The sequence below is a fragment of the Prunus mume genome, linkage group LG2 (assembly GCF_029339155.1).
Source record: "Prunus mume cultivar Tortuosa linkage group LG2, ASM2933915v1, whole genome shotgun sequence".
Taxonomy (NCBI): Eukaryota; Viridiplantae; Streptophyta; class Magnoliopsida; order Rosales; family Rosaceae; genus Prunus; species Prunus mume.
The window spans coordinates 733,638-746,701 of NC_142699.1; the positions used below are offsets into that span (position 1 = coordinate 733,638).

At 38.7% G+C, this 13,064-nt stretch overlaps 1 protein-coding gene and 1 pseudogene across 1 annotated transcript; both read right to left on the reverse strand.

Annotated features, from left to right (window-relative positions):
- Positions 1 to 2,331: 2,331 nt before the first annotated feature.
- On the reverse strand, positions 2,332 to 3,801 carry LOC103319043 (uncharacterized; annotated as a pseudogene).
- Positions 3,802 to 8,119: 4,318 nt separating this feature from the next.
- LOC148919379 (uncharacterized) lies at positions 8,120 to 9,449 on the reverse strand. Its single transcript, XM_089046336.1, has one exon. It carries the CDS (start codon positions 9,395 to 9,397, stop codon positions 8,120 to 8,122), a length of 1,278 nt encoding a protein of 425 aa, XP_088902462.1. The 5' UTR covers positions 9,398 to 9,449.
- Positions 9,450 to 13,064: the final 3,615 nt, after the last annotated feature.

The window sequence follows — 13,064 nt, forward strand, 5'->3', positions numbered from 1 at the left end:
GGAGCTTGGTAACCAGCAACAATATGGATTATGATCACGTAGAGGATCTAGAGATGCTTCATCATAATCCGCAGTAAAGCGGGAGTTCTAACAAAAACGACCGCAGTAAAGCCGGGCCGAAAATATCCCGAGTATAGCCGTATTTTTTATAATTACAAAGCCGGACGGCTATACTATTTTTATTTTAAAAAAACCCCGAGTTTAGCCGATCGGCTATACTATTAATAATTGAAAAAGGGCCGCCCGCTTGTAAAAGTAGTATAGCCGCACGACTATATTATTATTTTAAAAAGAACCCGGTATAGCCGGCCGGCTATACTCTTTATTATTTTAAAAGAACCGAGTATCTCCGACCGCGGCTGTACTATTTGTTTTAAACCCCAAGTATAGCCGCGCGGCTATACGATTAAGGACCCACGCCTGGCCCCTGGCGCTCGTTCCGCCGCGTGTCTTTTTTTTCCCTTGAAAAAAGGAAAATCTTTTCAAGCTTTAGTTTACTTCCAATGTAAGCAAAGTTGATGAGCTGGATTTTTCTATTTTGTTTTTACTTTTGATATGATGTTTTTTTTTCTTCATCGAACTAATATGCTGTCTAGTTGATAAACCACCGATTTCTTTTTAATTTTTTCAAGGACACTTGATATATGTATTCGTCGGTGGCTGCTGCCAAGTCTGCAGTAATTTCTGCTGGTGAAGAGATAGAAAGTCTTGGACTGCCGTCAGAAATCTGCCCTCAGGTAAAGACATGGTTGCTCAACCTACATTCACATCAAAAAGGTCTTCCAAGTATATGGTTGTGTTGTGACTACTAGTAAAGACATGGTTGAACACATAGATTCCACAACACCATTTGACAAAGTGAGTTCCCTCAAAGCTCTTTTTGTTCATGTTTGTTACATGATTTAGGGAAACAAAGCAACAATTCCATGAATATGAATAATTCGAACCCGCCTGGCGACTACGGCCTGCTTATCCAAGTGTAAAAATATTATAGCCGAGCGGCTAGACGATTTACGTTTTTTAAAAAAACGAGTATAGCCGTACGGCTATAATATTTTCATTTTTTTAAAGTATAGCCGCGCGGCTATACAATAGAACCCCCGCCTGGAGCTAGCGCCCACTTTGCCGCTTGTCAAAAATAGTATGGGAATAAAAAAAATACGGTAGTCTAGCCGTTCGGCTATACTCCTTTTTGGTTTTTTTTTTCCCCCCTCATTGTACTTGCTGTCTAGTTGATAAACCTTGTTCAGGAGGCTTTTCACAAGATTCAGCCCTGAAAAACATCTCTCTCTTCCCACCACTGTCGAACCTTTGTCTCAATCTGTAGGAGATGGTCTCTCCTGGCAAAGCTCTTACCACCTTCAGCTGCCATTTCTGTAATCTTACAGAAACTGCAAAAATGAGCAACGATTTACATTAGAAAACCAGCTGTTCAAAGGCATTATCATCACAAATAATAAAAAAACATTAACCAGAATAAAACCAATTATGAAAAATATGCTCAACACAAAACAATCATAAGCAACTATGAGGAATAACTTAGCTTAGAGCATCTCCCTCCAAGGGAGATGTTAAATTCAAAAGGTTAGATTCCAACCAATATGTCAATTTTATTGTGATTGGACCCACACATTAATGTGAAAGAGTGAAAAATTCAATTAAAGACAAAGAGAATAGCTCCTGTTTTCATAGTGAGATGAAACCCTGAAGTAAAAAAATTATTAAAATAAGAAATGACGCCTCACTTTGGTTGCTGTCGAAGTGCAACCATCCACAAGGCGCATCCATCATGCTGCGATGTATGAGGATGCAGGCCGTGAAATCGCTGAGGACTTATCAGAATGTGGTCTCATATTGGGCATCAAAAAACCAGGGGTGAGTGTGTTCAATGATTGGTCTTCATGATCTTCGTAGCTGTCTCTGTATCATATTCTAGGATCCTACCATATTTGAAAGTACCTTTAGGAGCAATCTTAATCCTTTGAAGAGCATTTGGATGATGAAATTTGGCACTCTGAGGAGAGGTGTATGCTCTGTGTACCATCCCTTTGTTTAGAACTCCATTGTTTTAACAAGAATTTTATATCTCCACAATTGTCAATTCTAGTGTTTAGTATCAAAGTGAGAAGGAAAAATAATAGGGATGATGTCATGAGAGCAACAAAAAGCAGGACATCCAGAAAACAATGAGGAAAAAGATGCTGGAGATCTCCTAAGTTGTCAATTCGTCCATTTCTTGTAGACACAAACAACACAATTTTCAACCAAATATGGAAACAAATAAGCAAAAACAAGATACATGCAGCAAAAAAAAATACAGTATTGTATTGATCTCACAAACGTGGACATTTTCAATCTACATCTTCACATCACTAGTACGTAGTAGCAGTGGTAGTGCTCTCCATTCCCATAACTGACTCTGACTTTGCAAATGCTTGCAGTTCATCATCATTATCCTCAAACTGGATCATGTCCACCAGATCATCAAAACTAGCACGGTTCAGGAAATCGAGCATCTCATCATCGTGAACAGGGAAGCCTGACACATTGAGTGAAACGTTTTCAGTACCAAGTTCACCACCTGTTTGATCTTCTGATGATATCCCAAGTCCAGTATTAATATTGCCTGAGTCTTCATCAACTGCAGACTCCTCGATTGTGCATGGATATGGATGTGATCCTCCTCCCAATGGTTGTGCTGTAAGTGGTTGGATGTTATCCAAATTTGAGAGATCCTTCAGCAAGGCATCAACATCATCAGAATCTAGAAATTGGCTGAGGTCATAATTAAAACCAGCACCTTGTGCTGGTTGATGATCTGTGTCACTAATTAGCTCAAAGCCATAGTCTGGCTGAGGGAGAGATGGTGGAGGACTAGTTGATGCAGAGGCCATAGTCGTTGGGTAATCTGTAACTGTAAGAAAGTAGTGTGGTTGATCCATTGGCAAGTAAGCATTCGCAGTGGTAGTCTGCTCCGGCTGCTGATTATAATGATTTGTAACCTCAGAAGCCTCAGAAATTGGTGTAGAATTCGCACCTAATTCGACTTCATCACTGCTCTCTAGTTGCCTTAGAATCTTGGTAGGGGATTGTAGTATTAGAGCATGACCACCGACACCATCATTCTCTGATAACTTCCTCTTTCTGTCATTCTTCCGAATTCGACAGAGCACGTATTTACCATCACACCCACAAGTATTTGAATTTGACTGGGGCTTCACCAATGAAGGGTGCAGGCTGTACTCGTGCATAATCCAGCAGCCATGTTGATCAGATTTCTCATTCTCATAACGAAACCTTTTACACAGACCTAAAGGCGTATTCTTTTTCGCAGGATCACGGACCGTGGTCCTTTGTCCTCACCTTTCCAGGTTCCATTCCCTATCGTTCGAGCCACGCGGGAACCCTTGCCGGTCACTAACTTCAATTTGGTGAAGAAATAGAGGTCTTCACCCTTTTCCAAGTTTTGTCCACCGAAATCATTCCATATATCCCATGGCTCTTTCTTACCGTAAAGATTGAATTCTGGCACAACGTTGCTATACTTAAATGGTGTGCCAGAAACCTTGTTAAGAAGATAATACCTCAATAATTCATCATCGCTTGGACGAAACTTAAATCCAATTGGAACATCAACATACTGACAAGGTGCCATATATAAGTATGTGTAGTTTCCTCTTGGACTTTGCTGAGAAGAGAAGGCTAAAGATGAAATATTTCTTGGTTTCTTGGAATGGAAAGAAAAGGAGTACGTAGGCTGGTTATGGTTTCTCTGGGACTTTGAGTAGCAGTGATAATGGATTCTCCAATGAGTTTCTTGGAGTGATGTGGGCTAGGGTTTTGTGATTTCTGTGTGAATGAGTTCCTTCCTTCCCTTCCAATATATATAGGACTATTAGCAGGCCCAGTCCTTGCCTAGGTCGAATAGGACACGGCAATAAAAAAAAAAGGTAAAATCCCGAATCATCCGTCTCCCACATATAATGGCTTTGATAATTATCAGCTATTTGTAATATGATAAGGCTATATGTATACCTTCGGGTTAAGTTGTAACAACTTTGTAAGTTACTTGTGCCCCAAGCATTTTCACTCCCAAATCGAATCCTACTTTCTCACCCCACCCGCCACCAAACTTTTTAAGAACACCCCCTCAATCATTCCATGATTGCCCTTTCCCCTTCTTCTTCTTCCACTTCAACCCTAAAAATAAAACCAAAGGACAGAAGGCTGGTGGATGCAAGAGTAAATCCAGTCCCCTTCTATTGATTCTGGTGGATGCAAGAGTAAGGCTTATCTTAAAATTGATTCGGATCCTGGAGACATGAAATTTCGTAGCATTCGGAGACACAAAATGGTCTTCGATGATCAATTTGTCAATAAATTCAAGCCTAATGATAACTGACCGTGCTTCTTGTTATGAAAACAACAATGCAGTCAAAGTTGGAATTTTTCATGGCTTGGATCTATTTAATATTATTATTTTAACAGTATCTTTCTCTGGATGAACCTACAACTTATTACTAGTCTACATACTCAATGACTTTGTCCACCATTTGAAAATGATTTTGAAAAAAATATTGAGTTTGGACCTTCACTCTCAGTTCTAGTGTAGTAGTGTGCGTATATATCGCACCATTCTAAATGAGTTATATTGCTCACACACATCACCTATTAAGATATAACCTCATGGACAAAGCCATGAGAATTGTTTCAGTTTTCAGAGTTCTAAGCGTTGTAAACATTACCATTAGCTTATGGAATGGAAATTTGGGTGTGCCTTGTAAACAAAATGAGAGACAAGCACTTCTAATGTCCAAGAAAGATCTTAAGGATCCTTCAAATAGGCTTTTATCTTGGGGTGAGGGAGATTGTCTCAATTGGATTGGAGTTGTTTCCGATAATTTAATAGTAATGGATAATGCTTTAAATTACCCTTATCAATAAAAAAAATCGGGGAAAAACAAATTTTTTTTTTTTTTTAAACATTGTAGTGTTTTGTGTAAAGTGTATAGCCAATCGGCTATACGCTTTTTAGCTGTAGTGGTGCCGCTATCATTCTCCGCGCTGCCATTCCCCACGAGACCTGAGGATTCTTGGCCCTGTTTTCTCCCATTCCTCCAGCATCCTTGGTACTTCTCCTGTTTTCTATTGAATCAATTAAATTGTTTGCTTTGTTAATTGTGTTCATTTGTGTTCGGGGTTTTCGAAATTTTATGAATTTATGCTACAATAGGTGTCTTTCAGGAGATTGAGATTCTGGGTTCGGAGTGCAATTTGTATTAGTTGGTTTTCCTTGTCCTGTTTTTGTTTAGGTCTTCCACCATTAACTTGGTTGTGGAATTGTAGTTTTAGGGTGTTGCCAGGGATCCTTTATGCAAGTGCTTAGTTAAGCAGCCCACTCGTACATTTGAAGTTACCGCTTAGGACCTTCGGATTGTTGGGCTGCATATAGACGATGAGCATGACAATTAGTATAGCCGCGCGGCTATACTATTTTAATAATTAAAAACCATAATATCGCCCAGCGGCTATAAAAAAAAATTGCAGCCAAGGCTATAAAAAAAAGGGAGTTTCACTAAAACACCCAAAATGAAGGTTGAAATTATAAAAAAACCCAACACTCAAAACACTTTATAAACACACCCAAAACCCATCATTACATACACTCAAAACCTATTTATAAACACACCCAAAAAGTTGACTTTTGGATTGATTTTGGGTGTGTTTCTATGTTTAAATAGTGCTTGGGTTTTTTTATAAATACATATCCAGGATTGGGTTTATTTATAAATTTGTATAAAAAAAACCCCCCCATTATAGCCGTGCGGCTATACTATTGAAAAGGGAAATCGCCTATCGCCCATCGCCGAGGGCGAGTGTGGTAATAGTATAGCCGCTCGGCTATACTATTTATTTTAAACAAACCAAGTACAGCCGCGCGGCGATACTATTTTTTATTTTTAGTATAACCGCACGGATATACATTTTTTATTTTAAAAAACGCCCAGTATAGCCGCGCTGCTATACAATTTATAAATAAAGACCACCTCTTGAGCCTGATTTGCCATGTGTCAAAAATCGCATACACATCCAGAAAACTACATCCCTGTTTTCCATGAAAAAATTGCCCCTTATGCATCTGTAATTGGTATGTTTTACACTATGCTATCAAACCTATTTAGATTTTTCCCATGAAAACTAGAACCCTATTTAAGCTTCTGTTTTTCCCCCTCTGCCTGTGAATTGCATGTATTGGGAGAAACAATTTTTAGATTATCGAGTACTTGTGATATTGGGGGATCAATAGAGTTTGCATCAGAATTTGCAAAGGACGGCCTTCTTCAAATTTAGGGAAACAAGGCAACAATTCCCTGAATATAAATAATTTGAACCCACCTGGCGTCTACCGCCCGCTTTGCCAAGTGTAAAAATAGTATAGCCGACCGGCTAGACTATTTATTAAAGCAGTACGGCTATAATATTTTCATTTTAAAAAAACCCCATGAATAAAAAAAGGAACTACCACTCCCACTCGAGTATAGCCACGCGGCGATACGATTTATAATAAAAATTAATCACCTCCTGGGGCCTTCTCCGCGTGTCAAAAATAGCTCAGGAATATAAAAACAGTAGTATAGCAGTGCGGCTATCCGTTTTTTTTTTATAAATATTTTTTCACTTTATTGAACTAATATGCTGTCTAGTTGATAAACCATGTTCAGGAGGCTTTTCACAAGATTCAGCCCTGAAAAACATCTCTCTCTTCCCACCACTGTCGAACCTTTGTCTCAATCTGTAGGAGATGGTCTCTCCTGGCAAAGCTCTTACCACCTTCAGCTGCCATTTCTGTAATCTTACCGAAACTGCAAAAATGAGCATCGATTTACATTAGAAAACCAGCTGTTCAAAGGCATTATCATCACAAATAATAAAAAAACATTAACCAGAATAAAACCAATTATCCAAAATAAATAAATTTAACAGCCAGTGTATTTCATCACAAATCATACAATAACACCAAACAAGGTCTTCCGTTAGAGAATCCACCGATCAATAAGCTCAACACAAAACAATCATAAGCAACTATTTGAAACAACAAAAGGGTATTGAAAAAATAAAAAAATAAAAAACTGTGAGCAATGTACCTGTGGTTCAAAATTGAATATGGTAAGGCATTACCTGTGGTTCAAATTTGAGCAAGGAGAGAAGAAACAATAGCTGGGAAGACGATGAGGAATAACTTAGCTTAGAGCATCTCCCTCCAAGGGAGATATTAAATTCATAACATTGTTTTGCTTCATTTTATCAATTTAACACACTGTCTCTGTGGTGCATATATCCTAGCTGAAAGGGTGTCCCTATATGATTATGAGCTTATCATTGGAGACAACGTCGTCAGGGACAATGGGAGAAGACTGCTTGCATTTGGAAAGTACGCAGGTAGATCTGCTTTTTTTGACAACTTGCACTGGGCTACAGTTGGTAGCAATTGTTATTACTTTAGTAACTTTACCCATCTGTGTTTTGTGTTGTGTTTTTTTTTTTTTTCCTCTTCATAATCAAAATTGTTGGTGTGCTCTTCTTGTCTCATCCCTAGTTATTTGACACATGTATGGCATAAAAAACAATATTTATATATTTTAAAAACACCGAAAAGACCAGGGGTGAGTGTGTTCAATGATTGGTCTTCATGATCTTCGTAGCTGTCTCTGTATCATAATATTAATCCTTTGTAGAGCATTTGGATGATGAAATTTGGCACTCTGTGGAGAGGTGTATGCTCTGTGTACCATCCCTTTGTTTAGAACTCCATTGTTTTAACAAGAATTTTATGTCTCCACAATTGTCAATTCTAGTGTTTAGTATCAAAGTGAGAAGGAAAAATAATAGGGATGATGTGATGAGAGCAACAAAAAGCAGGACATCCAGAAAACAATGAGGAAAAGATGCTGGAGATCTCCTAAGTTGTCAATTCGTCCATTTCTTGTAGACACAAACAACACAATTTTCAACCAAATATGGAAACAAATAAGCAAAGACAAGATACATGCAGCAAAAAAAATACAGTATTGTATTGATCTCATAAACGTGGACATTTTCAATCTACATCTTCACATCACTAGTACGTAGTAGCAGTGGTAGTGCTCTCCATTCCCATAACTGACTCTGACTTTGCAAATGCTTGCAGTTCATCATCATTATCCTCAAACTGGATCATGTCCACCAGATCATCAAAACTAGCACGGTTCAGGAAATCGAGCATCTCATCATCGTGAACAAGGAAGCCTGACACATTGAGTGAAACGTTTTCATTACCAAGTTCACCACCTGTTTGATCTTCTGATGATATCCCAAGTCCAGTATTAATATTGCCTGAGTCTTCATCAACTGCAGACTCCTCGATTATGCATGGATATGGATGTGATCCTCCTCCCAATGGTTGTGCTGTAAGTGGTTGGATGTTATCCAAATTTGAGAGATCCTTCAGCAAGGCATCAACATCATCAGAATCTAGAAATTGGCTGAGGTCATAATTAAAACCAGCACCTTGTGCTGGTTGATGATCAGTGTCACTAATTAGCTCAAAGCCATAGTCTGGCTGAGGGAGAGATGGTGGAGGACTAGTTGATGCAGAGGCCATAGTCGTTGGGTAATCTGTAAGAAAGTAGTGTGGTTGATCCATTGGCAAGTAAGCATTCGCAGTGGTAGTCTGCTCCGGCTGCTGATTATAATGATTTGTAACCTCAGAAGCCTCAGAAATTGGTGTAGAATTCGCACCTAATTCGACTTCATCACTGCTCTCTAGTTGCCTTAGAATCTTGGTAGGGGATTGTAGTATTAGAGCATGACCACCGACACCATCATTCTCTGATAACTTCCTCTTTCTGTCATTCTTCCGAATTCGACAGAGCACGTATTTACCATCACACCCACAAGTATTTGAATTTGACTGGGGCTTCACCAATGAAGGGTGCAGGCTGTACTCGTGCATAATCCAGCAGCCATGTTGATCAGATTTCTCATTCTCATAACGAAACCTTTTACACAGACCTAAAGGCGTATTCTTTTTCGCAGGATCACGGACCGTGGTCCCTTTGTCCTCACCTTTCCAGGTTCCATTCCCTATCGTTCGAGCCACGCGGGAACCCTTGCCGGTCACTAACTTCAATTTGGTGAAGAAATAGAGGTCTTCACCCTTTTCCAAGTTTTGTCCACCGAAATCATTCCATATATCCCATGGCTCTTTCTTACCGTAAAGATTGAATTCTGGCACAACGTTGCTATACTTAAATGGTGTGCCAGAAACCTTGTTAAGAAGATAATACCTCAATAATTCATCATCGCTTGGACGAAACTTAAATCCAATTGGAACATCAACATACTGACAAGGTGCCATATATAAGTATGTGTAGTTTCCTCTTGGACTTTGCTGAGAAGAGAAGGCTAAAGATGAAATATTTCTTGGTTTCTTGGAATGGAAAGAAAAGGAGTACGTAGGCTGGTTATGGTTTCTCTGGGACTTTGAGTAGCAGTGATGTGGGCTAGGGTTTTGTGATTTCTGTGTGAATGAGTTCCTTCCTTCCCTTCCAATATATATAGGACTATTAGCAGGCCCAGTCCTGGCCCAGGTCGACTAGGACACGGCAATAAATAAAAAGGTAAAATCCCGAATAATCCGTCTCCCACAGATAATGGCTTTGATAATTATCAGCTGTTTGTAATATCATAAGGTTATATCTATACTTTCGGGTTAAGTTGTAACAACTTTGTAAGTTACTTGTGCCCCAAGCATTTTCATTCAGACAGAAACTTGGAGTAGTTTCTTTATGTATGATGTTCTATGTATTCTCACTCCCAAATCGAACCCTATTTTCTCACCCCACCCGCCACCAAACTTTTTAAGAACACTCCCTCAATCATTCCATGATTGTCCTTTCCCCTTCTTCTTCCACTTCGACCCTAAAAATAAAACCAAAGGACAGAAGGCTGGTGGATGCAGGAGTAAATCCAGTCCCCTTCTATTGATTCTGGTCGATGCAAGAGTTGTTGAGAATTTGGATATGCCCGTTGGGTCCCACTCTAACAACACCGATACTGTCCCCACTTTACCACCCGCCCAAGCCAATCCGTCAGGTGTGAGGTTTTTATCACAAAAGGCCTCGGTATTAGTTAGAGTATGGTAATTCTATTTAAACCCATTTGTTTTCTTTCACTCCACCGATGTGGGATTCCAACAAGAGTAAGGCTTATCTTAAAATTGATTCGGATCCTGGAGACATGAAATTTCGTAGCATTCGGAGACACGAAATGGTCATTTGTGATAGATTTGCTGGTCGTCGATGATCAATTTGTCAGTAAATTCAAGCCTAATGATAACTGACCGTGCTGCTTGTTATGAAAACAACAAATGCAGTCAAAGTTGGAATTTGTCATGGCTTGGATCTATTTAATATTATTATTTTAACAGTATCTTTCTCTGGATGAACCTATAACTTATTACTAGTCTACATACTCAACGACTTTGTCCACCATTTGAAAAAAATATTGAGCTTGGACCTTCACTCTCAGTTCTAGTGTAGTAGTGTGCGTATATATCGCGCCATTCTAAATGAGTTATATTGCTCACACACATCACCTATTAAGATATAACCTCATGGACAAAGCCATGAGAATTATTGTTTCAGTTTTCAGATTTCTAAGCATTGTAAACATTACCATTAGCTTATGGAATAGAAATTTGGGTGCACCTTGTAAACAAAATGAGAGACAAGCACTTCTAATGTCCAAGAAAGATCTTAAGGATCCTTCAAATAGGCTTTTATCTTGGGGTGAGGGAGATTGTCTCAATTGGATTGGAGTTGTTTCCAATAATTTAATAGTAATGGATAATGCTTTAAATTACCCTTATCAATAAACAAAATCGGGGAAAAACAAATTTTGTTTTTGTTTTTTTTTGTTTTTGTTTTTTTTTTTTTATACATTGCAGTGTTTTGTGTAAAGAGTATAGCCAATCGGCTATACGCTTTTTTGCTGTAGTGGTGCCGCTATCATTCTCCGCGCTGCCATTCCCCACGAGACCTGAGGATTCTTGGCCCTGTTTTCTCCCATTCCTCCAGCATCCTTGGTACTTCTCCAGTTTATTTCTATTGAATCAATTAAATTGTTTGCTTTGTTAATTGTGTTCATTTTGTGTTCGGGGTTTTCGAAATTTTATGAATTTATGCTACATTAGGTGTCTTTTAGGAGATTGAGATTCTGGGTTCGGAGTGCAATTTGTATTAGTTGATTTTCCTTGTCCTGTTTTTGTCTAGGTCTTCCACCATTAACTTGGTTGTGGAATTGTAGTTTTAGGGTGTTGCCAGGGATCCTTTATGCAAGTGCTTAGTTAAGCAGCCCACTCGTACATTTGAAGTTACCGCTTAGGACCTTCGTTGGGCTGCATATAGACGATGAGCATGACAATTAGTATAGCCGCGCGGCTATACTATTGAAAAAGGAAAATCGCCCATCGCGAGTGTGGTAATAGTATAGCCGCGCGGCTATACTATTTATTTTAAACAAACCCAGTACAGCCGCGCGGCTATACTATTTATTTTAAACAAACCCAGTACAGCCGCGCGGCTATACGATTTTTTATTTTTAGTATAACCGCATGGATATACATTTTTTATTTTAAAAAACGCCCAGTATAGCCGCGCTGCTATACAATTTATAAATAAAGACCACCTCTTGAGCCCGATTTGCCATGTGTCAAAAATAGCATACACATCCAGAAAACTACATCCCTGCTTTCCATGAAAAAATTGCCCCTTATGCATCTGTAATTGGTATGTTTTACACTATGCTATCAAACCTATTTAGATTTTTCCCATGAAAATTAGAACCCTATTTAAGCTTCTGTTTTTCCCCCTCTGCCTGTGAATTGCATGTCTTGGGAGAAACAATTTTTAGATTATCGAGTACTTGTGATATTGGGGGATCAATAGAGTTTGCATCAGAATTTGCAAAGGACGGCCTTCTTCAAATTTAGGGAAACAAGGCAACAATTCCCTGAATATAAATAATTTGAACCCACTGGCGTCTACCGCCCGCTTAAGTGTAAAATAGTATAGCCGACCGGCTAGACTATTTATTAAAGCAGTACGGCTATAATATTTTCATTTTAAAAAAACCCCATGAATAAAAAAAGGAACTACCACTCCCACTCGAGTATAGCCACGCGGCGATACGATTTATAATAAAAATTAATCACCTCCTGGGGCCTTCTCCGCGTGTCAAAAATAGCTCAGGAATATAAAAAAACAGTAGTATAGCAGTGCGGCTATCCGTTTTTTTTTTTTTTTATAAATATTTTTTCACTTTATTGAACTAATATGCTGTCTAGTTGATAAACCATGTTCAGGAGGCTTTTCACAAGATTCAGCCCTGAAAAACATCTCTCTCTTCCCACCACTGTCGAACCTTTGTCTCAATCTGTAGGAGATGGTCTCTCCTGGCAAAGCTCTTACCACCTTCAGCTGCCATTTCTGTAATCTTACCGAAACTGCAAAAATGAGCATCGATTTACATTAGAAAACCAGCTGTTCAAAGGCATTATCATCACAAATAATAAAAAAACATTAACCAGAATAAAACCAATTATCCAAAATAAATAAATTTAACAGCCAGTGTATTTCATCACAAATCATACAATAACACCAAACAAGGTCTTCCGTTAGAGAATCCACCGATCAATAAGCTCAACACAAAACAATCATAAGCAACTATTTGAAACAACAAAAGGGTATTGAAAAAATAAAAAAATAAAAAACTGTGAGCAATGTACCTGTGGTTCAAAATTGAATATGGTAAGGCATTACCTGTGGTTCAAATTTGAGCAAGGAGAGAAGAAACAATAGCTGGGAAGACGATGAGGAATAACTTAGCTTAGAGCATCTCCCTCCAAGGGAGATATTAAATTCATAACATTGTTTTGCTTCATTTTATCAATTTAACACACTGTCTCTGTGGTGCATATATCCTAGCTGAAAGGGTGTCCCTATATGATTATGAGCTTATCATTG

Coding starts and splice junctions, on each gene's coding strand:
- LOC148919379 (XM_089046336.1), bottom strand. CDS start 9,397: ATGGCACCTTGTCAGTATGTTGATGTTCCAATTGGATTTAAGTTTCGT.